Genomic DNA, 25120 nt, shown 5'->3' on the forward strand with positions numbered 1-25120 from the left:
AAGGTAAATCAAAGAGTATGTTTCTTGTCCAGAATCTCAAAGTTTTTGGACAAAAAACCTATGCTAATTCTGCCTAATGCTCTAATTCAGCCATATTTTGATTATGCATGTTGCTGTTGGTATAATGGTGTCTTAAAGCACCTGAACCTTAGGCTTCAGATGGCTCAAAATAGGGCTATAAGGCTTGTTTTGAACCTCCCCATGAGAACTCATCTTGATATTTTTCATTTTGAGACTATTGGGTGGTTAAAGTAGAAAGTGGAGGATCGTGTCTCTAAGATTCATCTGTGCATGGTACATAGGACTGTGCATGGGGCTGTCCCCAAATATTTGAATAATTATTTAATAGAGTGAGAGATGTACACAGCTACTCTACCAGAGGCAGCTCTACTGATTTTGTACCTCCAAAAGTTAAGAGTAATTTAGGTAAAGAGTCCTTCTTGTTTGTCGCAACAAGTTTGTGGAACAGGTTGCCAGGGAATTTAAAGACGACCAGAAGTTTAGGAGGTTTCAAGCTGGCATTGAAAAAATGGCTCAGATACCAATGTAAGTATGACAATATTTTATAGTTTTGTCTTGACGGTTTTTATCTTGTGTTGTATGGTAGATGTTTGATTTATTGCCACTTGCTTTGTCTACCTTTACTCAGGACCCCAATGAAAATAAGCCCTAGGGCTTTATGGTGTTATCCTGACTTTGTTTCTTTCACTGCATGATGCAAAGATGTATCATATTTTAAACAAAATGGTCAAATAAATCAAATCCAAATCAAATCAAAAGAAAAGAACAAACCAATCCAGCCAGATGACAGCATTATCTTCTCATTTATTTAGCAAATGAACAAATTCAACAAATGATGAAAACATTCTCTTAAAAAAAAGAAATAAGCACTGGAATCAATAGACACCTTGTAATTTCTTAAAAACTGTAGTACAATATTCTCAATATATTGTTTTTACAAAATAAAAGTCAGGATAGAGAGACCAAACAATGATTCTATTTCAATCACAGTAAGCAACATGAAGTATCAGGACACAGACACAAAGAACCAGAAAGAGTCTCTGATGCATCAGTTTCTTAGACTGCTGTCATGTATTTATCATATGCCTGTATCAGCATTCCAGTAGATTAGGAACCTAGTAGAGTTTCCTTTTATTATTTTGTAATGCAGTGTGCTATTTAGAGCAGCACTACAGTTATAAAGCATGAACAGGATAAGGTCTACGATTGTGGGTTTAAAATCACAAGGAGATAAACTGCTCAATGGATCACAAAAAAAAAGTAAATCAAATAAAAGAATGTGCTAAAATGTCCTGCTGCCACAACACACACAGTTGTTGATGGAGTTAGATACAAATTTAGAGGAGTAAAATGGACTTTTTGACACAATGGCAGACCTCACTGAATGTCCACCTGCTTTATTCAAGAGGACAAAGACATGTTTGGAGAGGAGAATGAGAATGAGTTATCACTGAGACTCCACATACAAATGGCAGTATGTAGCACCTATGTTCACTAAAATTGGTACGGTCCAGGCTTCTGCTACATTAGAGTCCCAAGCATTCCTCCTTTCTGAGGGAAAATTATAAAGGTGGATTTGTTCAATGTAATTAAAGTGCATAAGATAACTTTGACTGAAGAACAAAACAATGTTGGATAACATAGCTTAGATTGTCATTATGGTTCAGTCAGCAAAACTAAAGGGGTTTACCTCACAACAAATGGAACATAAGGGAAAAGAGCAGTTTTCAATACGTGGACACACAACATAGAACATAGACATACAAGCAGTAAGGTACAGACAACATAAAATCGGTTTTCAAAAAAAAGATTTCTATCTTCATTTGATTTCAGCGTCAGCACAGTGTATTCACCCTGAATTGTGGTGGAGTGTTGGGACCCCACTGCTGGCTGGCATGTAGGTAGTTATGTCTTAATAAAAAATTATTTGATGATTCTGTAGCATTTATCCAGGCACCCAGCTCTGTTTGCTGTGGCTCTGCTGTGAGTTCGTAAACCCAAAACCCATGCCCATTCCTTGTGTCAGCGAGGAATCAAAATTGAAATCGTTCTCTTCTCCCGAGTCTATAATGTCATGTAAGAGTATAGACTCCATGTCACAGTCCAAGCTGCTGTAGAATACATCCATATCCAGGTCTGCTGGCAACCGCTCATGTGGGTAGAGCTGATGAGGGTGGTGGAAGTTGTGGTGGTAACCTGTCCCCGTCCCTGTCCCCTGAGGTTGGCGGTACAGTCCATATGCCATACTGTGCTGATGTGGATCTGTGTAAATGTAAGGATGGTGTTGTGGGTATGGAGCTGTAGCAAGGTGGCATGTGTCCTGTGAGATTGGGGGAAGCATAGTGGATGCTGGAAGATATGCATTGACTGGGGGACTATATAGATAAGGGGCTTTATGTATGTATGACTGCAGGTGTCCATCACTGGGCTGAGAGTGGACCAATGCAGGCTGATGTTCCTGGCTCAAGTTCCGAATGATGTTGTGGCCTTGAATTGGTTTAGAGGAAGGGTTAGTGGTAGGGTTATTATTCTCACTGTGATGCAGATCTCTGGATCCTTGAGCAACCACCATTGAGTGGACCACATTCTCTTTTCCAAGTATCATGTCTTTGACACTGAACTGGGGTCCTCCTATGGCCAGCAAACTCTGGAGAGTGCTTGTGCCCTTGTAGGCCTGCATACTACTGGAGTTCTCCTCTATAGTCTGAATGGAGGATTGGTGCTGAAGCAGGCCAATATCTGGCTGGCCATAAAGAGTTTCACAGCTAGAGTCCTGCCCCTTCATGTCACTGGTGAATTGGTAAGAAGGCTGTTTATGACATGGGGATTGGTGCTGCTGATAGCTAATTGTTGCTCTGAGATCTGCAAGACAGTGGGAAGCAGGTGAGTGGGAACTAGAGGGACTGGGGTATAGGTGTGGAGATGCCGAACAGGAAATTCTCTCCACTTCAGGTTTCCCTAATTCCCCCTCGGCTAGTATAGGTGATAGACGACCACTAAGAGTTGAAGCTGAAGAGCTGCCAAATGAATGAAGATCTGTCCAGGTCTCAAACTCTTCCTTAACCACCACACCACCTGTTCCAGACTTCCTAGTAGGACTACAATGCTCTGGAGAGCTACTGAACCCCAACAATGTCTCTGTACCCTGCTCTGTTTTCATAGCCATTTTCTTACGGTTAACTCGACCTTTGCTCTTCAAGTGCTTGGTGCCATTGTCCAATGAGACAGCTCTACGGCGAGGAGCTTTCCCTGGCTTCCATCCATCAGGATTCAACATCCACCATGAACTCTTGCCAGTTCCCTCGTTCTGCACACGGATGAAACGTGTGTGCAGGGACAAATTGTGGCGGATGGAGTTCTAGAGAGAGAGAAAGAAGATGCAAGTTTTAGAAGAATATAGTTACAACAGAAAACCTGTAAAAAATATAATCACAAACTGTAATTAAAATGCAGCACAATGTTAAAATCTCCTTAGCAGTTTATGAAAATATTTTTTTTAGATACACAGAGCATCTCTCTGACATGGCTGCTTCAATACCAACTGCAGTTACTGAAACCACGCCTTCTTTCTTTCCACATAGTGACGTAGACGTGTGGGTGTTTTAGGGGGGCGTTGCAGAGTCTTAAAAGGATGGTTCACTTTGTAATTAAATTTTGATTAGTTTTACCTTACCTCAAGGGCATCCAAGATGTTGGTTTCTTTATTTCCGCAGTATTTCCCATTTTGATATATTTTTAGGTCAAACCGTTCTTGTCTGTGACTCATATAATGGAGGTCTATTGTCACCACCTCAAAGAGCATGCACAGAGGAGTCAAAATTAAACACTTCCCCATCATAAGTACACATTGATGACCTAAGACACGAAACAAGCTGTTTGTGTAAGAAAACAAACAGTATTTATATCGTTTTTACCTCTTGTACACATCCAACTGATCTGAGTACGCGAGTGCTACCTGATGTAACGTGCGCGCGCGCTCTGACTTAATCTGCGCAAGCGCGGAAAGTGACGAAATGATCTCTCGCGCATGAACGTCACTCATTCTTTACACTTACTGTCTATGCTTTACACAGAGATTTCGGAAGTGTTACCTTTCACTGTGAAGATCTAAACATATTTAGACGTACAGGAAATTGCAATGGAAGACGATTTCAATATATCCATAGACAACGTTTAATTTTTTTCACAACCATATTTATTTGAACCAGAATAGACAGATCAAGTACTCAGGAGCGATCCGCTGCAGCAGAACGTCTTCAAGCCTCAGAGAGACAGAGATCTCTTCAAAATTGTTGGTGTTTTAGTAGCAAGTGTTGTGAGATGCCAACAGAAGTGGAGTGCATATGTCATCATGAATGGAACATAGCAATGCCACAACTACAAGACGATGACGAGGACATTGACAATATCGCATCACACACCTGCCTGACTGAAGATCCTGAGTTTTCTCCGCTGTTGAGATACAGCGTTTTGTGTACGTGGTTGTGTACAAGATGTAAAAACGATACAAATACTGTTCGTTTTCTTCCACAAACCGCTCGTTTCATGTCATAGGTCATCAATGTGTACTTACGATGGGGAATTGTTTAATTTGGACTCCTCTGTGCATGCTCTTTGAGGTGGTGACCATAGACCTCCATTATATGAGTCACAGACAAGAACAGTTTGACCTAAAAATATCAAAATGGGAAATACTACGGAAACAAAGAAACCTGCATCTTGGATGTGCTTGATGTAAGCTAAAACATACCAAAATTTAATTTGAAAGGGAACTATCCCTTTAACTTTGTTAAAGAATACCTCTTTGGATTTGAGACTTTAGTCTTTGCAAGTTTACAGATCTTCTTCATGCACTAAGAGCTTGTAACAATCCAAAGATAACAATCCTAAAGCTTCTGACTCTGTCTCTTCCATACTCACATCTCTTAATCTCAAACATTAATTCAAATTTTCATTCATTGCGTTCTTTTTACCCAGAGGGTCAAATTGCATAGATAAGGCCTAATAGTCTTCTCAGACTTACCGTCAGTCAAGCATTAGGAATGTTTAGTGGAAAGCTTTTATTATTAAATACTCTTAATAAGTCACACTGAATATACTGACATATTTTAAAGTAAAGTGTGTAATTTTGGGGCACTGGCAGCATCAAGCCAACTGGGAGGAAGCCAATATTATCTGTTGAGTTACTTAAACACAGAAAACAATGTTTTCAAAGTGCCACAGTGTTTGCACCATTTAGTTAAATTCATCTACTAATCTAATATCATAAAATAATCATCATTGTTTAAAGCCAAGCTTGTCTAAGACAGTAGAAACAAACTATGATTGTTTTAAAGGAAAGAAAAAAAAGTGTTGGCAATACCGGAAAGGCCATTGGAAAAAGTCTGAGATTCCCAGGGGTTTCTGAACTGTTCATGATCTGCAGCTGGTTTGTTAAATTGTGATAGACATGCCAAAATAATGGATATATATGATTTAATAATTTTTTTATAAAATGTTTAAAATGAAAACAACGCAAATATACCACTTTAATCAGAATTGACAGGCAAGATGAAATTAATAAAATGTTTCATTCTTTACATTTAGAGCATAACCTTCTGGTTATTTCAAGTTAAGCTTTATGTCTCATAGAGGTGCATATCATACAAAAGGTTTCCTAAGCTAACAATACAAAGAGAGTAGCCATGGAAACGTGAAGAAAATGAAAGAAGTCATCTGTGGTGGTTTTTGACAGACAAACAGGGATCCTTATTATTAAGCTGCAGTAAAACACGGCAGTTTTCAGCTGTTCGTGAGCATAACACCTCTAGAAACTAGACATAACTGCCATCAATATCTCTGAATGATACCCCAAATAATTCTTCTGGGTATTACACATAACTCAAGGTTAATCATTATTTAACAAATTGGGTGAATAACTCACTGCCAAGGCAAAGATTGCACTTATTAGAGGTGTACTACTCTGAAAATGACTTTGATTATGTGTTGGATAATTAATGGTGGTTAACAGATCGTTCAATAATAGGATATACTGAATGTTCATTTAGATGACATGGATGCAGCCCAGAGGTAAGAGATCATGCAGTGTCTCTCGCTAAGGCATTTTATGTCTTGTATACTTTCCCCTGCTCCACCATTTTCCTGTCCAGTAGAAAGGAACTACTGGGAAAGCTAACCGGCATTGACACTGTGTCTTCTCCTGTTAAACAAGAGAAGAGAGGCTGTGTCAAAGGCTATAAAGTCAACTTTTCCACCTTCTGCATCTCACCTAGAACACTTCCAGGGGCTTTTTTTTTTATTAACCACTGACTCCAGTCAACTCATGGAATGTCCTGACAGGACAAAAGAACAAAAACTTCCTCTTTTGAACATGTTATATTTATATGCCAACTTATTCTACTAACCCTAAACCTAACAGTCTACTCTGAGAATTAGTAGAAACGTAGATGCAAATTAATGAGAATTAGTTGACGTTGCAGAGTAGTTAGTAGAATGTCTAAAGTGGAGTATCAAAATAAAATGTAACTGTATTTTTTTTTTCTCAGTATGCAGGTATAGTCTTGGCCTTATGTTTCTCTCAGTGTCCTTCCCAATGCTTTCCAACAGCAACATGTCCTCATATTGATATACAGTAACCTCCAAAAACCTGGGTGACTTTTAGGGTAAGTTAACCACAGAAACTTACTCTCTGCTCCAGAATGTTCCAAGAATCATTTACTTCAGATGAACGTCTCTTAGCTTCAGAGGTATTCAGAACACGCATGCCATTCTGATGAGGATCCACAGGGCATGACATCACAGATCATGAACAATATTGAAGTGATTAATGAAAGCATTAATATGGCATACAGTTAATGTTTATTAAGAATTTTGCCTCACAAATGTTAAATCCAACACTTTCCCATCTCACACACCATGGATCTGCATTCCAAATGCTGCATTCAAAACAAAATCATTTCTTTTTTGTTCTTTGCACTGGGACGTTTTCAGTACAATATAATTTTTGTAATAGAAAATGCAAGACGTGTAATAAATATCACCTTATCACAGATGTGCAAGCCAAATGGCTAAACTTAAAACATTCAAAGCCATATTATCTTTGCAATGATAAAAACATTAAAACAGTTCTACATCACTAAAGTGTGGTACGCTTCATTTCACTGTGATTCCTGTATTTGGGGCTCTGAGAATGTCTTTCTTTGCTCACTGTGGACAAGCATACACTGAACTAACTCCAAACTGTGTTTTTGGAACGAATAGCTGCGAGTAAGCAATGTGTGCTTAAATTAACACAGAGTTTAGAGTTAATGTCACGGTAAGTTGCTTTCTGCAATACCCTCTCTTTAATGAAGGAATGGTCCCTGAAATAAAATTAAAAAAAAACAACGAGCATCATGGGCCATGACATGTAAAAATGGGTTATTCTGAGGCAGAGATGACCTAATCAAAAACATGCATCTAAATATTAAGGCAAATTAAAAGAAAAACTTGTTGTATTGATAAGCAAAAAATGACTTTGGTTTGGTTTGCAGTCTTCACGTGCATATGATACAAAATTTTTCTTTAACCAACCAAATATATAAAAAAGATACTGTTATAAAATGGATACATCCTGGAAGAAGAAATAACCAGAACCATTTTACAACCCTAAAACACAGTACAATTCAATGTGTAATTCATAGAATGGGTAAAAACAATTATACAAATATTAGCATAAATTCGGCTATGTTTTTTGTAAGTTCTAACACCCTACCTCTAACCCCACTTTCTCGCTGTGTTAAGTAGATTGCTATAGGACAGCTGGAGATCTTTTCCCCAGGCATGTTTGTGCATAATTGCTGTTGAATCTCTCTGCTCCTCCTCCGTTTGCTCTAGGGAATGTGTCCCAGAGGTGAGGTCCAGATACTTACGAGCACCACCATGAGACTCTACCATCCTGACACCATTTGCCACCCATCTGTCTGCTCCAGCCACACCCAGACTGCATGTTCATTATGCTGATCCCTTGATGCTAGCAATCTTCTTTGACCCGCTCACTAGCCTTCTAAGCCACTGAGAGCTATGGTTATGTAAAGTATAGCCGCGTTTCCACCGCAGGAACTTTACCCAGGAACTAGTGATATTGGGCTGGTACTTGGTGTGTTTCCAGACTACAGTGTTCTGGGTAAAAAATTGCCTCTCAGAAAGTCCCTGCTGGCGAGGTGTTACTTTTTCAAAGTTCCGGAACTTTCGGGGGGCGGGACTTGGGCGCTAAACATGCTGATTGGTTGAGTTCACGCAGCATTGGTTGAGTTCAACCACCATTTATTCGGATCATTTTCAAAATATTACTGTTATTGTGTCATGAAATGTAATTCTAAAAGTATTTCAGGCCAGAATGTAGTTGTTTAACACTCAAATCTGCAGTTTATTTATAAAGAGAGCACCTATTTAAATATTTAAAAATGTTTTTTGCCGATCTTGGAGACGGTAAGCTTCCACACGATCAGCGGGAGCTCAGTGATCATCTATCCGACCAGAAGCAGCCTCACCTCGGCTAGACCTTCTGATATGTGCCGCTGGCTCTGATGTCTCTTTAGTTGTTAAACATAAAAATATCATTCGTTTTGGGTAAATCTAACTTCTTTGGTCTAGATTCAATTTATCTATATGTTAAATTGATATAATATTTTGTTTAATTGTAATGGCTGAACTAAGTGCATTTCTGCAGCTGTTATTATGTTCAAATGAAAACAAAAGGAGGCAGTGGCATTTGATATCCTATGTCGTTTAACTGTAAATATACAGTGAAAATTGCAGTAGCCAAGGTGAGCTGACTGATGTTATCAAGTACACTGCTGTTTGCAGATGTAAAAAAGTTCCTGGTACAAATGTTCTGGGTAATTTCGGTGGAAATGCAGCATATTTTTGTAGGCCACCTGGTTGTTGTTAAGAATCATCTTAAATAAATAAATAATAAACAAATAAAATGTAATTAATTAAATTAAATTAAATTAAAAAAACTAAAGAATGAATGATGAATATTGACCACACATTGGCTTTTAATTCAAGAAATCGAGATACATTTCCAATTTACTGTTAAAAGGTTTTAAATAAATCACTGACCACATACAACTGACACTGAGATACTTTATGTATCATAATAGGGCTATAAAAATATACAGTGTCCCTTTGCCATTAAAGACACTAATAAAAACATGCGGTTAAGATTTAAAACTGATTGCACACAAAACAGCCACATAATAGAAACCTTTAAAAATCAGTTTTTCCTGAATTGCATGGAACAATAATAACATTAACAGCCCTAGAAATGTGCTCACTCCATTGTCTGCTTGAGGGGCAACAGAAGTGGTGGGTGATTCTTGGCTTGTTGTGTGTTAATTGCCATGAGCAGGCTGTGTTTCCCGCAGGATCTGTGGGTGTGGGTGCTAGTCAGCATGGGTTAGGTAGTTATAAATAGTGCCACCATATTAGCCGAGCATCTGAGAAGCAGACAGGAGATCGGAAAATCCAGAATCTTGTGCCAGTTTGGCTCAGCCTTATGGGTGCGACCTGGGATCCCCCTGTCCACAGTCCACAAAAATCACCTCAAAATATAATACGTCACAGTCATGTTACCAGGACATCTCATCCACTTTACTGAAGAACATAAGCAACTGTACACTTTCAGACAAAAGGAACAAAAGATGTCACTGGGGTGGTACCCTTTTCAAAAAGCACTAATATCAGCCATGTAGATACTAAAATAGACATTTTAGGTAAAAATATGTACCAATACGCATCTTTTAGGGTTAAATACGGTACACAGGTATACTAGCTTTTGTACATTTATTTCTGACTGTATAAGAACAAATGCAGGCAGCACTTTTCATCTTTGCATAATCTCATCACAGGAATAATAATCAGATTTTCTTTATTGCAAATGTCAGTGCATCTCTAATCACAATTTAATACACATAATTGGCTATTTAATTCTATAAAATCAAATATGTGAGGTGTGTGTTTAGCATTAAAAAAAATTGAGAATTATCAGTGATGTGCACCGTTCTCTATGGCAATGCAAAAACCTTTTGATATTGTACACTTGCACATTTTTATATGTTTGGATAGACACTGAAATGTACAGTACATAAAACAATAATAATAATAATAATCGGTCCCACTACAGTATATATTAAGTGGCCTTAACTACTATGTACTTACTTAAAAAACAGAAGTACAATGTATTTATTGTGTTCATATTGTATTACGAAACACTTCTGCTGCTGTTGAGGTGGGATAAGGGTAAAGTTATAAAGACAGGTTTGGTGGTAGGTTTAAGGGTTTTAAGGGTTGTGTGGGTTAAGGTGTAAGGGATGGGTCAACAGTGTAACTATAAATGTAATTACAGAAATTACTAATTAAAGATGTAAGTACATGCAGGTATTTTTAAAATATAAGTACAATGTAAAAACTTGTAAATTATGTACACAATAAGTGCATTGTAACAAATCATTAATGTAAGAGCACTTGATCTAAAGTGGGACCAAATAATCTTTAAAGTAAAAAGAATCTTTATGAATAATGGAAGCTTTAAAGAACAAGGAATTGAACATACTGAATTAATGAAACTGAACAAAGTTAACAGATCCCTACTATGACATTATACATGGTTTCATTCTGTTCTGTGATTTATTTATTGTTACTTTGATATTTTGCAGTCTTTGATGAAAATAATAAATAAATTATCCATGTTTCATCTACAGGTTTTGGGTAAATTTTAAGAATGCATGTGTCAAACTATTTACGCAGTAATTTAAAGGAAAGGAAAGAAAGAAAATAATTTTGCAATTAAAAAGACCATTCTCAGACGAGGTTTGAAAAAGAGATTGTGTCTGAGTCCTGAGCTTCTGGTGATCTCAGTTCTGAAGATTCATAAAGATTTATACATATCAAAAGTGTTTACATTTTAGATCCTGTCAGAATGCTGATGCTGCGTCTATTCAGACGTACAAAACTGCATGTGTACATCTTACATTTGAACACTGACTAATATAACCGAGGTCTCCCTGTCCATGTAGACATTGTCAGCTCTCATTTTAAAGTCAGCCTTCCCATAAATAAATTAAGCTCAGACACTTTAAAGGCCAGGTTCAGGCTGTATGCCATGCCCCAGTCACGCTATGCAGAGTAATAACCCACACACATATGCACGCTTGGCACAATGGGCACACTTGGAGCAATACTACTAAGCGACCAGTTGCTAAGGAGACCCATGAGAAAGGCAGGGTTCTTGTTGCCATAGCAGCCTTTTTTCCTCCTAACCAGTCTCCCATCCCTGTGGAAGTGACATGGGTGAGTTTAGGGGGAGGGGCTGAGATTCACTCACGCATGATCGGAGAAAGCAAAAGATGCAGGTTGCTTGACTTGACTAATAGCTGAGAAAGGAATGATTTTGGGATTCATTTCAACTGGGTTAATTAGCATATTAGGGATTACAACAGGCGAAAACACAAGCAGGATAGACTAACTAACACTAGGTCTAAACTAAAGAGCTGTAGACCTAAATAATGATCACAAACGTATTTTAAAGCCTGGTCCTGATTGTAGACAGCTATATTATTTGCATGCACCTCTGCTTTAGCAAAAACCAAAACGTGAACATTTAAACAGTAATGTTTTTTTGTTTTCCATGTGGAGCTGCTGCCTATGAAGTGCACTCCAAATCAGTCACTCCATTTCACTTAGGATGCTGCCTTAAAAGTAACAATGGTGTGTGTTGGCCTTTTGAAATGAGAAGGCAAAGATCCCTTTCTGTGAACTCTGGCCCTCAAGGTCCAACCTTGATCAAACTCACCTGCCTGTAACTTTCTAGTAATCCTGAAGACGTTGGTTTAGCTTGTTCAGTTGACTTTGATTAGCGTTGCTTTTAAAGTCTTTATAAATTAGGCTCAGATAAGCAGTGGCAAAAACAACAGCTATCACGATTTCAACTCAAATTTCAGAGATCTGTTGCTTTGCAAGAGTAGACAAAAAGTATCAAGAGAATATATTTGATAAATGAGGAGCAGAAACAACATGCGGCTTTCCTGATGTTAGTGGTAGGAAAGCTGGGTAATTACAAATGTTCATCTCCTTGATGAGCTGCCAGCTATTTCCCAAAACAAAAAAATCCAATTAAGTCACTCTGAATTAGAGTCTGATAGTAAATGTGCAGCAGAGAGAGAGAGAGAGAGCGAAGAAGGCAGAAGCTTTCAGAGATGGAGAAGAGAAACAAAAGAGATGCATTTCTGAGATCCTGGACACGAGATGCTAAAATATTAATGTGCATTTCAGCTCAGACTGCTGAGTCCAGTGTCTGCGGTAATAAGATGGAGCATGAACGGCGGATACATGTCTGGAGGAGATTTGGGCAGTGCGTGTTTTAAAGTATGTTGGGAGAGGTTGTGACCTTCTACGGATTCTCTCGAAAAGTAAAGTCAAATTTTATGTTACGGCATGAACCTTGCAAAATAAGGCAAACCCATTGATCCATTTTAATAATAATAATAATAATAATAATAAAGTAATTTTTTGCTGAATATCTCTCAGAAGAAAGGCAATAATCTGATTAGGTTGGGATGTATGACTCATATGCAAGAATGAGAATTCTATAAAATTTCATTTCCAAAAATGAAAAAACTTTTAATCAATTATTTATTCACCCTGGTGTCATTCCAAACTGGCGAGACTTTGCTTTTTTGTGCATATGAAATTTAAACGTATGAAAACTGTGTGTATGTGTGCTTTTTTGAGATATTCAAGACAAACAGTGGTGTAATAGAAGCAAGAGTGAACGATGAGTAAGGAAAAAAGTATTTGGAAAAGGCAGAATCTTAAATATGCCGATAAAAAAAGAACAGCAGAGAAGTTTGGGAAAAAGAGACGAAGAGAACAAACGAAAAGAGTTGCATAATGGAAGAGATAAAGAGCATGGGTTCATGTGGGGCTATCTGCTGGCTCCGAGCTCAGAGTTTACATGGATGGAATAGCAAACATCCAGCCTTCAGACTGACCTACTTTCATCAAACAGCACATGGCCACATCTCAACCGTGTGTACCTCCCTCAGCACCTCCATTACCCCCGCTGAGTACACTGTGCACATCCAGTTCTTACTGCTGCTATTCTGAACACATCATCTCTAGTTCTGTGGTGTAATCATGTGGTTTTGGATTAGGTTTGACTTCATATTGAGTACTTGGTTATTAAACCATTTCCTGATTGATATTAGATGTTGCCTTTTGAATTCACACGGGCTCCTGTGTGCCACATTGCCTGTCTGTCTTCTCTACTCTACTGCTCAGCTCCTGACCACACTCATCTGGACAGCTCTGAGTCAGTGCACATTAAAGAAGCAGCACACACATGCTGCGTCAAAGTGAGTTTTACTCTGGCCTTGTCTCAAATGTCCCGATGACCACAGCACTTGCTGTCCTCACTGTCAGGTAATCGCTTGCTATAAAGACCCCCGGTGCAGGCTTTACAGCGGGCACTCTTGAGAGCACTTTTGTGTCATTAATTAACAAATAGGAAACTCTGCATTCATATGAAGAGAAACACACAATACTAAATCAAGTGTACCATTGGCACTTTTACTTCCATATTTGTTACAGAGCATCAGCACTGCTTTCCAGGAATCATAAAAAGCCAGGACCTTGGATAACCCAAACTGTTTGAACAGTGTGTCAGCCTGTCAGCGGTAACTGTGAATGGTCTGAGATATAACCTCTCCCAGACATCAATCACCACAGACAGATCATTACCCAGCAACACACTACCATGTGTCATAGACTCTAAATCTGGCTGTTGGCAGTGCAGTACACTTTCCAAACAGAACCACAACTCTCACTTTTATATACACTGGATACTGCAAATATTAACACACCGGTGGTACACACAAGTATTAACACACTGCAGTAGTCAAAGCAGAGAAACAACGCTACAGTGTGTTATTGGTGTAATGCAGACAATAGAACATTTGCAGCATACTGAAATTATTAAACTTTTTGGATTGGTTATATAATTAGATGGAGATATTTGCTTCCACAGTATCTGTTGTAGAAAAATATAAAACTGTAAAAACACAATCTTTTACAGAAAATGAATCTGTAAAAATTCTACATTAAAAACACGTTAATTGGTTAAATGTCAGTTACCTTATTTTACCGTGTATTCGGTTTATAAATCATATCACCTTCTGTGAATAAATAATTGCATATTTTAAAGACAGGCCATTTCTGATTCATAAAGTGGCATGCATTTTTATGGTGGATATCAGTACTTTTTATCAAATTTTGGTAGTTCAAGTGGACTGTTTTATTAACAATATGAGCCAGATTTAGTAATAGCTTGCATCTGTGCAAACCCTCTTTAAGTGTGAAAAAAATATAAAAATAAAAAATCCTGTAAGTATTTACTAAAACCACAGTTTCAATTCAAGATACTTTTTTATGGGGAGGACAATATTAAAATAAATCATGCAATGTGATAGTTAATTTACTGGTATTGGCGCAATTATTTAACTGTGGCGTTGACTCTGCTGTTCTTAGAAAATTAAGAATGATTTTAAAACTATATCGATATCAATAGTATACGTTCCTGAAACGTCATCACCATATTTGTATAGTATTTATTTTTTCATATAATTGTATCAAAACAGGTTTCTCAAACACTCCTACCTCCTCATCTTCTAACTCTCAAGTCATGGCATGAATAAACTAGCACAATAAACAAGGAAAGGAGGAAGTATTTTAACATGCAGTGAATTTTATACGTGGTCTTTAAAGTGTGAAAATTACACTTCACCAAATTCTACAATGGCTTGTGACTTGTTAGACGTTTTTTTTAACAATTGACATCCATTTGTCACTGCGAGGGAGTTATTTTATACTGCCTCTGAAAGCTACTCGAAGATTAGGAGGCTGTTTCGTGTGTGTGCAGAGCTGAACATTTAGGCATCTATGCTTTCATGAGATACTGAGCATAACAGACTGCCTGCAATTAAGATGAAATCTGCATTTCCTTGATAATAAGCCACGTCTGAATTATTAACAAGAGCTGTTCCCTAAAGGACTCAGTCTCCCACTGAGTTCATCAGCACACACACAAACACCCAACACACCCTGTGCGTACATTCGTGCTCACGAGATGAGACACACACACACACAAAACACACAAACATCAGACACAAAGACAAGCATATATGTATGCATTAAACACAGGCATGGATATGTGTGATGGATTCACTTGCAAGATAACCACCAATCAACAGGTTGTGAGATGATGGGAACCCCCTTGATCAAGATAAATGCAATCAAATTGTATTTAGCTGGTTTACTCAAGGTTTAAGTGCAAGTATCATGTTCGTATACAAAATATTTACCCAAATAAATGGCAGTTGTCAGCGTAAGGCAGTTTAATATAAAAATATTAGCAATAAACATATTCTGTTGTTCATATTCCTATTCCAATTTGCTACATATTATGGAGGAGAACGGGGGGAAATTGTTTTAAACATTATTTGCAAGAGGACTCAGTATCATACTTATGTGTTTGTCTCATGGGTTTTATTAACGTCTTACACATGCATACCAGCTTCTGATGAATTAAGATAAATGAATGTGCCTTTCTACGAGCAATAGAAAGTTTTCAGTGCTATAATGTGTTTAATAAAACAGAATAAATTTATCTGTTATTGGATGAAGAAATGCCCACTTTCAGTTTTAAATGCATAAATCTTACATCTGACAAAGAAATCTCAGATTAGCAGCATGAATTAAGCTGCCTGGCGAACAAATCCCACTGGCAGTTATATTAAAACTGGGCGAAGAAAAAATCTTGCTGCAATATATTTACTTTTAATAGTGATTTGAGCAATGTTTGTCATCTACCTAAATTAAGGCCTTACTTTATTGTGTATCATTGTAGTCATTAAGGTGATGCAATTGAATAACAAATTAATGGTGTAATGACGAATTTATTCAGTATTGTCTTCTCTTCCAGGGCTGTTGTGAGCGCATTCACGGCGCTGTTGACGTATGATGATACTGCTGACGTGTTTTCTGGCATGCCCAACACAAAGATACCGTCAGCAGCGTCATACGTCAACTGTCACGCAGTCGCAGTCACAACAGACCCGGAAGAGAAGACAATTCTGAATAAAGATGCAATTTTTTTTATTTTTGGACCAAAATGTATTTTCAATGCTTCAAAAAATTATAACTGACCCTCTGATGTCACATGGACTACTTTGATGATGTTTTTCTTACCTTTCTGGACATGGACAGTATACCGTGCACACAGCTTCAATGGAGGGACTGAGAGCTCTCGGACTAAATCTAAAATATCTTAAACTGTGTTCTGAAGATGAACGGAGGTTTCATGGGTTTGGAACGACACAAGAGGGAGTCATTAATGACGTAATTTTAATATTTGGGTGAACTAACCCTTTAATGAGCCATACAGGTTGTTAGTAGCCCTAATTCCTGTTTCTGCTCTACCCCTCCTTACTCCTTAGCACCAGGCCCCTGAGCAAACTAGAAACACTTCCTGTTGTTTCTGTTAATTACCTTGAGGTGTTTGATGTGTCCCTGCTAGCTTATGTAGCTAAGATTCTCCCTAGGTTTATGACCCTGCTGCATTTCTTTGAACAAGTGATAACTGCTTAGTCATTTCTCCTAGCTTTAACTAGATAAGGAAAGCCCTTCCTTCTCACTCTCTCTTTCTGATTTTATTTTATTTCAGTTTTGTTTTATTTGATATCTTCATAGTGACCAAACCTGTGAACCCTCATATTACTTATATCCCGGTCATTAGGTGACCCCTGCTTACAGCCTTATCAACAAAGTTACTAAAACTCTCTCTTTGTGTTCACAAACACAAAGAATAACACCCTACCTCACTAGCTGACCCTAACCGACTATTCACATCTTACATGGCCTATGCAGCCGTTCCCCATACAGATAGCTTAACACCTCTGTACGTTCTTGCATTTGCCTTCTGCCACTCTCTCTCGTGTTCCCACAAGTGTTCCAGTATGTCACAGACACTACACAGATATCCAGCCCTGCCAGCTCACCAGGACCACCTGGAAACCCAGCAGAGCACTGTGGGCATCCTTCAGCCAAAAGCAGCCAACGACCTGCACTGACAGAGAAAAGAACTGCAAGACTGCAAGACAAGTGGACACCTGACACCAGCTTCAACCACCAGGATCTGAACAGCATCATCCACTCCTTGGCCCACAGCCTCAAGGGCCTCAGACAGCAGGTAAATGAACTGAACTTGCAAATCACTGAGTTCTACAGGGAACTGACAACCGCTCAGCAAAAGAAAGCACAGAATGGATGTAAATAACCTTACAGAATGGCGCAACAGAAGGAAATCACCAGACTTCAGAAGGCTCTAACAGCTGCTGGACATCATGCGCAGCTGGAAAAAGCCATCAGACAGGACTTAGAAAGAGAACTGTTTCACACAAAGACATTGTTAAAAACAGGGTATGTGGAACTTAATGAGAGAGACACTAGAGCTAAGTACTTAGCAGGCCATCTGCATGCAGCCAGAGCTGAAGTCCAAACCCAGACTCTGCAATTCTGCATCATTAAAGAGGAGCTTGACACAGTTCAGAAAGAACTGAAACAGTACAACAGAGTGAGCATGGATTCAAGTAAAAGTCAGCCTGCTGCCCGTCACACTGCAAACAGTGTAAACCCCCTCTCCCCTGTACATCCATTCAAAGACTTCAACCGAATGGCCAGAAACATCACTGCATTCACACCAGAACTTGCAGGAGACCAAGACGTCCATGCCTACCTGTAAGACACTGACTTTTACCAGCAGTCTTGGACCAGCGTGAACCACCAAGACAGACTTGATCTGCTCTGGACCACCTCTAGCCCAGAGGTGTGATGCAACTTGGCTCAACAGCCAGGACACATCCAATCAGACTACTAGCAGCTTAAACAATCCGTCATAAGAGAATTCTCAGACCCAGAGTCTTAACACGGACTAATCGCTGCGCTAGAAACCAAACAGGGCCAGCATGAAACTCCCCATGCTTACTACCACGGACTTCAATGAGCTTACTTCGGAGCTCGCAATGAACCAAGGATGGAGGAAGACTCCTATTGTAAGTGATCATTTAAACATTATGGCCTGCCGCACAATGCCTGTTCAACAGCTGCATGACCTAACACAACTTCACAACCCAGAATCCAAAGTGAGGCACCAAGCATTGCCACAATGCAAACCCCTTCTACAGAAAGCCCCTAGCCAGCAGAGGACAGAGCAGTCACCATGATAAACGACCTAGGTTCCAGAACAACCACTGGCAGAAGCCAGAAAGACTATCCTCACTTTGCGAACCCCACAGTATGTCCAGTGACAGTTCCCCACAACATCCTCCTCCACACCCTTAACACAGGTGCAGAATGGAGGCTACACAAAGACAGCTGGGTTCTGAGTTACAGGAGCTTCTGACACTGGCAAAGAGCTCCTTGAACAAAACTCAACTAAGTAGCACTGGAAAGGAAAACTTCTGACCCCTTGCCTTATGCAACACAGCATCAGACTCCTCCAAGGGAGGAGCCTCTCTTAAAATCAGTCAACACCCCAGAAGCAGTCAGACAACAATGGATTGAGCAACAGGCCCACATGCCCAACAGCGAAGCCTCTACCAACACAACTCAGGCAAGCTCAAGACAGTGTTGCCACAGGAGCAAAGCGACACTGCAAACATCAGATTTCTTGTGACATTCGAGCTATACAGGGACTAACAACCACCTGCTTCCCTCCTGGCACCATCACTAAGTCAGTTTAAAACTCTCTTCTCACTTCAAAATCTCCATAACAATTCCCTGCGACCCTGGAACTTCCCACTCTCACCAGTGAAAGTCCAACCCAACTGTTTCAAACCGCAGGTACCATGGATAGCCTACTGGCAAACAAAACCCAAAACAACCCTTTTACCCAGACCAACTCACTTTAGGATGACAAGTGACACAGCCTCGACACTGCTGCACAAGTTTGAGTACCTGCACCATGCTACAGCCTACATCCCCACAGAACACCACCTGACAGCATCCACCATGACACCACAACCACTCCTGGAGGCAACAACAGCCAGAGAGCCACCACTGTCTGCCAGCCATGAGTGCAAGGTGCATGTCTAATTGTTCTGCACCTTTGATGCCACTCGCTGTTCTCAAGGTTTTCATAGTTTAAGATGGTTTAAGACAAGGGTAAAGCCATAAAATCTCCATATAAAATGCATTTAAATTAGTAAAAATATTTATTTCTTTAATGACATTCATATAACATTGAGCAAGAAACTGGTTGAAATCTGCTCATTTAATAAATGATGGACTGACTGAATGAACGAATGAATGAATGAATGAATGAAAAAATAGCAACATGTCATATACTAGTGGCAAGGACTACAAATCCTGTCCATTATATTAGTCATTCTTTACTATTGGGGAAATAACTAGAAATATCTATCAGACTGCTTTTTTAAAAGCACAAACACATTTGTGTGTGGTTTATTGCATTGCAACTAAAACATAATAACTTTGATGCTGACAAATATATCCAAGGACAATACACTATACTTGAAAAGGTTGAAGTGCAACCTTCTGCTGTATTTCTGTGGAAGTCATTCTAGATAATTACATACCTTACATTTTGCATTTGGTAAATGTTTTTATCCAAATATACACAACTGAAATGAAGCCATAACCTTGGCGTGGATAAGCAACCAGCCTCCAGCCCCTCTTCCCCATTAGTAAGGTTTTCCACATGATTTGTTTCCTCTATTCTTTTGCACTGTTGCAAAGAAGCCATTTTTGTTCACACTTAAAGAAGCAAACTGATCAGTAAATCAGAATTTCACAGCAGAAATCTTTAGTGTCATGATATTAATCAAATACCGTACTTTGTGTCAGTATTTTACAGTCTTTTACACAAATGCTGGAAGCAGCACTTCACTTACTGGTCTCCCATGATGCATTTTAAAATCTATCTTAAATAAATATTAGACAACAGATGTAATAATTGTTTTTGTATTTATATATACAAAACGTGAACCTGCTTGCTCTCTCTTTATTTCAATGTCTGTTATCTCTCTTTCTCTCTCATTGGCTCCTGACTATTTGCCCTGCTGCCTTGTACCATTAAAGACCTTAAAGACATGTTATAAATAACACTCTAGTCACTTCACATTACAGTCTGACTGACTGCCTGGCACCCGTACTGACCCGCCTCACAACACCCTGGCAGCACATTACCAGCCATCACACTGACACACACACACACACACAAAATCAACATTACATTCTTTCAAATGGTGGATTAAAAATGCGCACACCCACGAGGGCATTGAAAAAATTAAAAAAAAAGAAGACAATAATGAAGAGAGAGTAATTTTCTGTTGTGACAGGCAATCACTTATGCATCCATCAGTAGACCAACATTTTGCCAAAGACAGTCTACTCTAGATCATGAAGCTTATTGGTATTTTTTACTTGTTTTTGTACAGAAATCATTTAGAGACTGGTTTCAGAGAGCATTTCCCTAGTCAAAAAAATGTATATATTTCAAATACATTTATTAAATATAGTGTCAATTTATTAACATATTTACTGACATATCGCTCAAGACTTACTGATGTAAAATAATCATAATGAAACTTTATTTGGCATACTACTTTTTTAATATTAAGTCCAAAATATATTTTAATGTCACTATTGATAAGGATTGGATGATCTTTGAATAATATTGGTCTTTAAATGCAAAAAAGCACTACTTTAGCACAGGTATAGTGCATTATGTACAAAATTTGGCAGACTTTAATTATACCAGTTTAGTTCACCAAAAGTACGATTGCAGGATATTTATATTAAGTACATGAAGTTGTATTTGTAGTATACTTAGCATGAAAAATTCAGAATTTATTTGAAATACAAATCTTTTGTAACCTTATAAATGTCATTTTTGATCAGCTCATTGCATCTTTGTGCAATAAAAGTATTAATTTCTCATACTTCACACTTTCTCAAAAAAAAAAGAATAATAATAATAAAATAATAATTTATTAAATGGTACAATTTAATGGTTGTGTATCACAGTTTCCACAAAAATATTAAGGAGAAAATGTTGTGTGGTTTTGAACCAACTTATAGAAGAATCATTCGAGTCAGTAAAGCTGACTATACTGGACAAACAGCACACAATGAAAGCTTATATATATATATATAGCCATTATTTTGTGGTACACTGTCTGTTTTATGTAATCACATTGAAGCTTTCTGTTCCTCTCACAAGGTTGACAAAAAAATCTGTTTTCCTGGTACTTTTTACTGTTTCAGCAGCAGTGAGATGATACCTGAGGCAAGACAGACTAAAAGAGGGTACAGACTCCATCTCTGTCATGTGGGGTTTGTTTAGTGCCACAGAGGGCGCTGCTTGCTATAGCAGCTTCAAGTCATGTTATTACTTCTCTTCATCTACTCATTTCAACCAGACCACAGACAGAGTGAATGACAGTCAAGAAAGAGTGAAAGAGCATCATTTACGAGCATTTGAAAGTTACACTGAGCAGTTTTCAAAGTGAACAACTGTGCTCATTATGTAGAAGTTATGAATGCATGACTGAGTGTTCATAACAATGCTATAAAATATTTAAAGGAATCTGGGTTGGTAACAACCTAATTTCTGTTTTATAAATGGACATTGTCACCAAAATGATTGTCATTTTGAATCACACTCATTCTGTCAGGAATAACAAAAGTAAAACGTTCAATGATATACTGCCAGCTAAACAAGAATTGTCCATGGATTTCATTTCAGAAATACCACATGGTCATAGTATGATAAAAAAAAAAAAACGGATCTGATGAAATTTGAAGAACTATTGGAATACAATCTAATGTCTGCCCTTGATGCTTGTCTGTCCTCTTTAAAGTTTCCAGTTGTTTTCCATCGTTTCAGACAGTAGCATATGCATTTTTCAACGTCAGGATAAAGCTAAGGATCATCGGCTTCATTGTGTGGGTCAGGACACATCTCAACAGGTTTTTTTAGCGGCAGTGGCTGATACTAAGATATTGCAGCTAATTCCCTTTCAACACACCTCTGAAGAGCTCATTTTAATGACAGGGGCTTACATTTGCCCCGAACCTTGAGGGCTAAGCAGACTGTGGGTCCGTTGTGAGGCTGCTAGCTCATTCTGTCCAAGTGGCAAACCATAGAATTGATGTTATTATAGCCAACAAACAATACTTTTGTCATAAGTGTAATATTTGCGGTTGATGTCTACTTATCTGTTTCACATGTAACAACACCAAGGTGCAAATTGTTCCTCCTCACAGTTAAGCAAAAACAAATAGTTTTAGGAATACAATAGGATTCAGTAAGATCCAATCCATCCGGGGTGTTTCCCTGACTATTGCCCAGGATTGTTGGGTGGGCTCTGTTGTTGGGAAACTGGATGAATGGATGTTTAAACTTACCTCCACAAAGGTTATATTCCTTTTTTTTTTTTTTTACATATAAACCTTATGAACATAACTGAGTCGCATTTGTCTGAAGAGGTAACCACAGCAACAGTATGCCGCTCAAATATTGTGCCTGTTAAGATCATTATTGGATAAAATATTGACCAAATACAACAACTACTATTAACACTAGACTTTAGTACCATAGCTGACCATTTGGATTTAGTTACTACACCTTAATTATTATTATTTTTTATTCTATTTGAAGTAGTGCCAAAAGACAATTTGGGCAGCAGAAAATGTAACCCAACAAACAGCCCTACAATTCTTAGAGGAAATTATTTATCATTGAAAATCCCAACTTGTATAATATGCATGCTTTTTGTCTGATTAGTCCGCAAGTGACATTTTTATTCGGATATTAACACTGAGCAAGACAACAAAATGAAGACAAATACATTTCACACACATATATATATATATATATATATATATATATATATATATATATATATATATACACACACACACACACACACACACACACACATTACGTACTTGTTCTATCTTGTGAATAATGTGCATAGAACAAATAAGAGCTAAAATTATAAAATGCATTCTGAACTTTGAGACACCCCTGAACAAAGACTAGCTCTCTCCAAATAGAAAATAAAGGACCATTTAAAGGTGAGTTGTTTCAGAACTCTGGTGAAGTAAGTATTACTGGTTGTTACTGTTGTTCTTGAAATCTGATGCTTGTAACTGTAAATTAATAAAGTGTGAAGTTCAAATCAGAAATAAAAGAAAGTGACAAAGGTGTCCCAGTGAATCAAGTTTTTGGAATGAATCAGTCTGATTGCGGAGTATTGGAGCAGTGGGAAACTGATAACGCATGATTACATTATGCAGAGGTTTCCCTCCTAAAATGCTTTGTGCTCCATCATCATCCACTTAGAAATGCTCTAGCAATTTTATGTGTATTATGAAATACACATTTTATTATATTTATACATTTTGCATAAATACGTTCTTTCTCACACCCACATTTTTCCTCTCTTTGCCTTTTTTTTTCTCTTTATGAAATAACCAGAGGTTAAGAATGAGGCTCAGACTTTCCTAAATGGATCTGTCTCAGATTATTTAAAAAGGTTCAGGAATAGGGTTGTAAATACAAATGAATGAACAATAATATTTTAAGAAAGATTTCATTTGCTCTCTTTACTCATTATGCACCCTGCATACATATTTTATATTGTGTACTGTATTATTATATAGTATTATGGATGTCTAGTATATATTCAATCCTGAATATATATTGAATTTAATATAATGCTATGACAAATTACTGTGGAGTGATAACTATTTTTAGAGCAAATCACCAAGTCAAGCCTAAGTGTAACTTGACCAACAGACGTGAATTGTGATCGTTTGCACAGCACGCATGTATCATGTGTTACCTTCCATCCTGCAGAGCTGTTGCTGTCTCCTTTATCTTTGAAATAGGGCACATATCGGACCATCCAGTCGTAGATCTGAGACAGGGTGAGTCTTTTCTCGGGTGTGCTCTCGATGGCTCGGGTGATGAGCTCCGCGTAGGACTGGTTTCCCCACGCGTTGCGCCGGGAGGATGCCTTGGTTTTGCGCAGCGCAGCTCCCGTGAAGTCGTGAAATCCTCCGGCATTCAGCATCATCATCCTCCTCCTGCACGCCGGTGGTGGAACATGATCCGAATCTACTTTAAATATGGAGAGGTTAAGCGACAGATCCGCGTTCACCTCGCATGAGAAGTCGTTCGTCCAGCCGCATGAGCGAGGTCTGCTGACCAAATCCGACTCCATATCCACCTGATGAGCCTCCGCTTCATCCTCCTCTATCATCATCATCATCTGTTCTTAATAAGCCGATGCCAGGTAGACGTCGTCAGGTGATACTGTATTCTCAGAAACGCCTCAATGAGCCCACCTCACAGAGGAGGAGAGAGAGGTGCTGTGGACGAGAGCGCATCGCGTTCAAGTGAGACTGTCTTGCAGAAATAATGGGTTTATGTGTTCAGACAGCGGCTCATATTCAATTTCCATCCCGGTTTTAACTCACTCTGACCGCAGCGGTATCCTCCTCCTCCTCTATACCGGTTATTACAAGCAAACGGGAGCAGCAACAGATGACAAATCTAAAAACTTCACAATGCATGTGGGTGTCGTAACACTGATGCATATTTGGTCCCAAACATATTCGGTTTTATTCATTTATATTGTAGGCTATTATTATAGTGTTTTCAAAACAATATAGAATGCAAAAAAAAAAAAAAAAAAAAAAAAACGAAATACTGCGAAGACTCAGTTTTTCCCTCTACAGAGTGACCACGGAGTCATTAATCTGATTGTGTTTCTTTTCAGTAACGGATTCTTTTGTATTCTGTTCTATATATTCTGATTTTCTATTCATTTTCTGTGGAGCTTGTAATTCTCTTCCTGTCTGAATGCAATTTAAACTGCATAAATCCAGGTTTGTGTCATTACTATTAATAAACATAACGCATTTTTAGTTTGTGTGTATCTATCTATCTATCTATCTATCTATCCATCTA

General features: G+C 38.3%; 1 protein-coding gene across 1 annotated transcript; it reads right to left on the reverse strand.

Moving 5' to 3' along the window:
* Nucleotides 1–876: 876 nt before the first annotated feature.
* foxo6a (forkhead box O6 a) lies at nt 877–24799 on the reverse strand. The gene is made up of 2 exons (XM_026284692.1): nt 23991–24799; nt 877–3379 (listed from the first exon to the last, which is right to left on the reverse strand). Exons 1-2 carry the CDS (start codon nt 24417–24419, stop codon nt 1967–1969), a joined length of 1842 nt encoding a protein of 613 aa, XP_026140477.1. The 5' UTR covers nt 24420–24799; the 3' UTR covers nt 877–1966.
* Nucleotides 24800–25120: the final 321 nt, after the last annotated feature.

The sequence above is a fragment of the Carassius auratus genome, chromosome 16 (genome assembly GCF_003368295.1).
Source record: "Carassius auratus strain Wakin chromosome 16, ASM336829v1, whole genome shotgun sequence".
Taxonomy (NCBI): domain Eukaryota; kingdom Metazoa; phylum Chordata; class Actinopteri; order Cypriniformes; family Cyprinidae; genus Carassius; species Carassius auratus.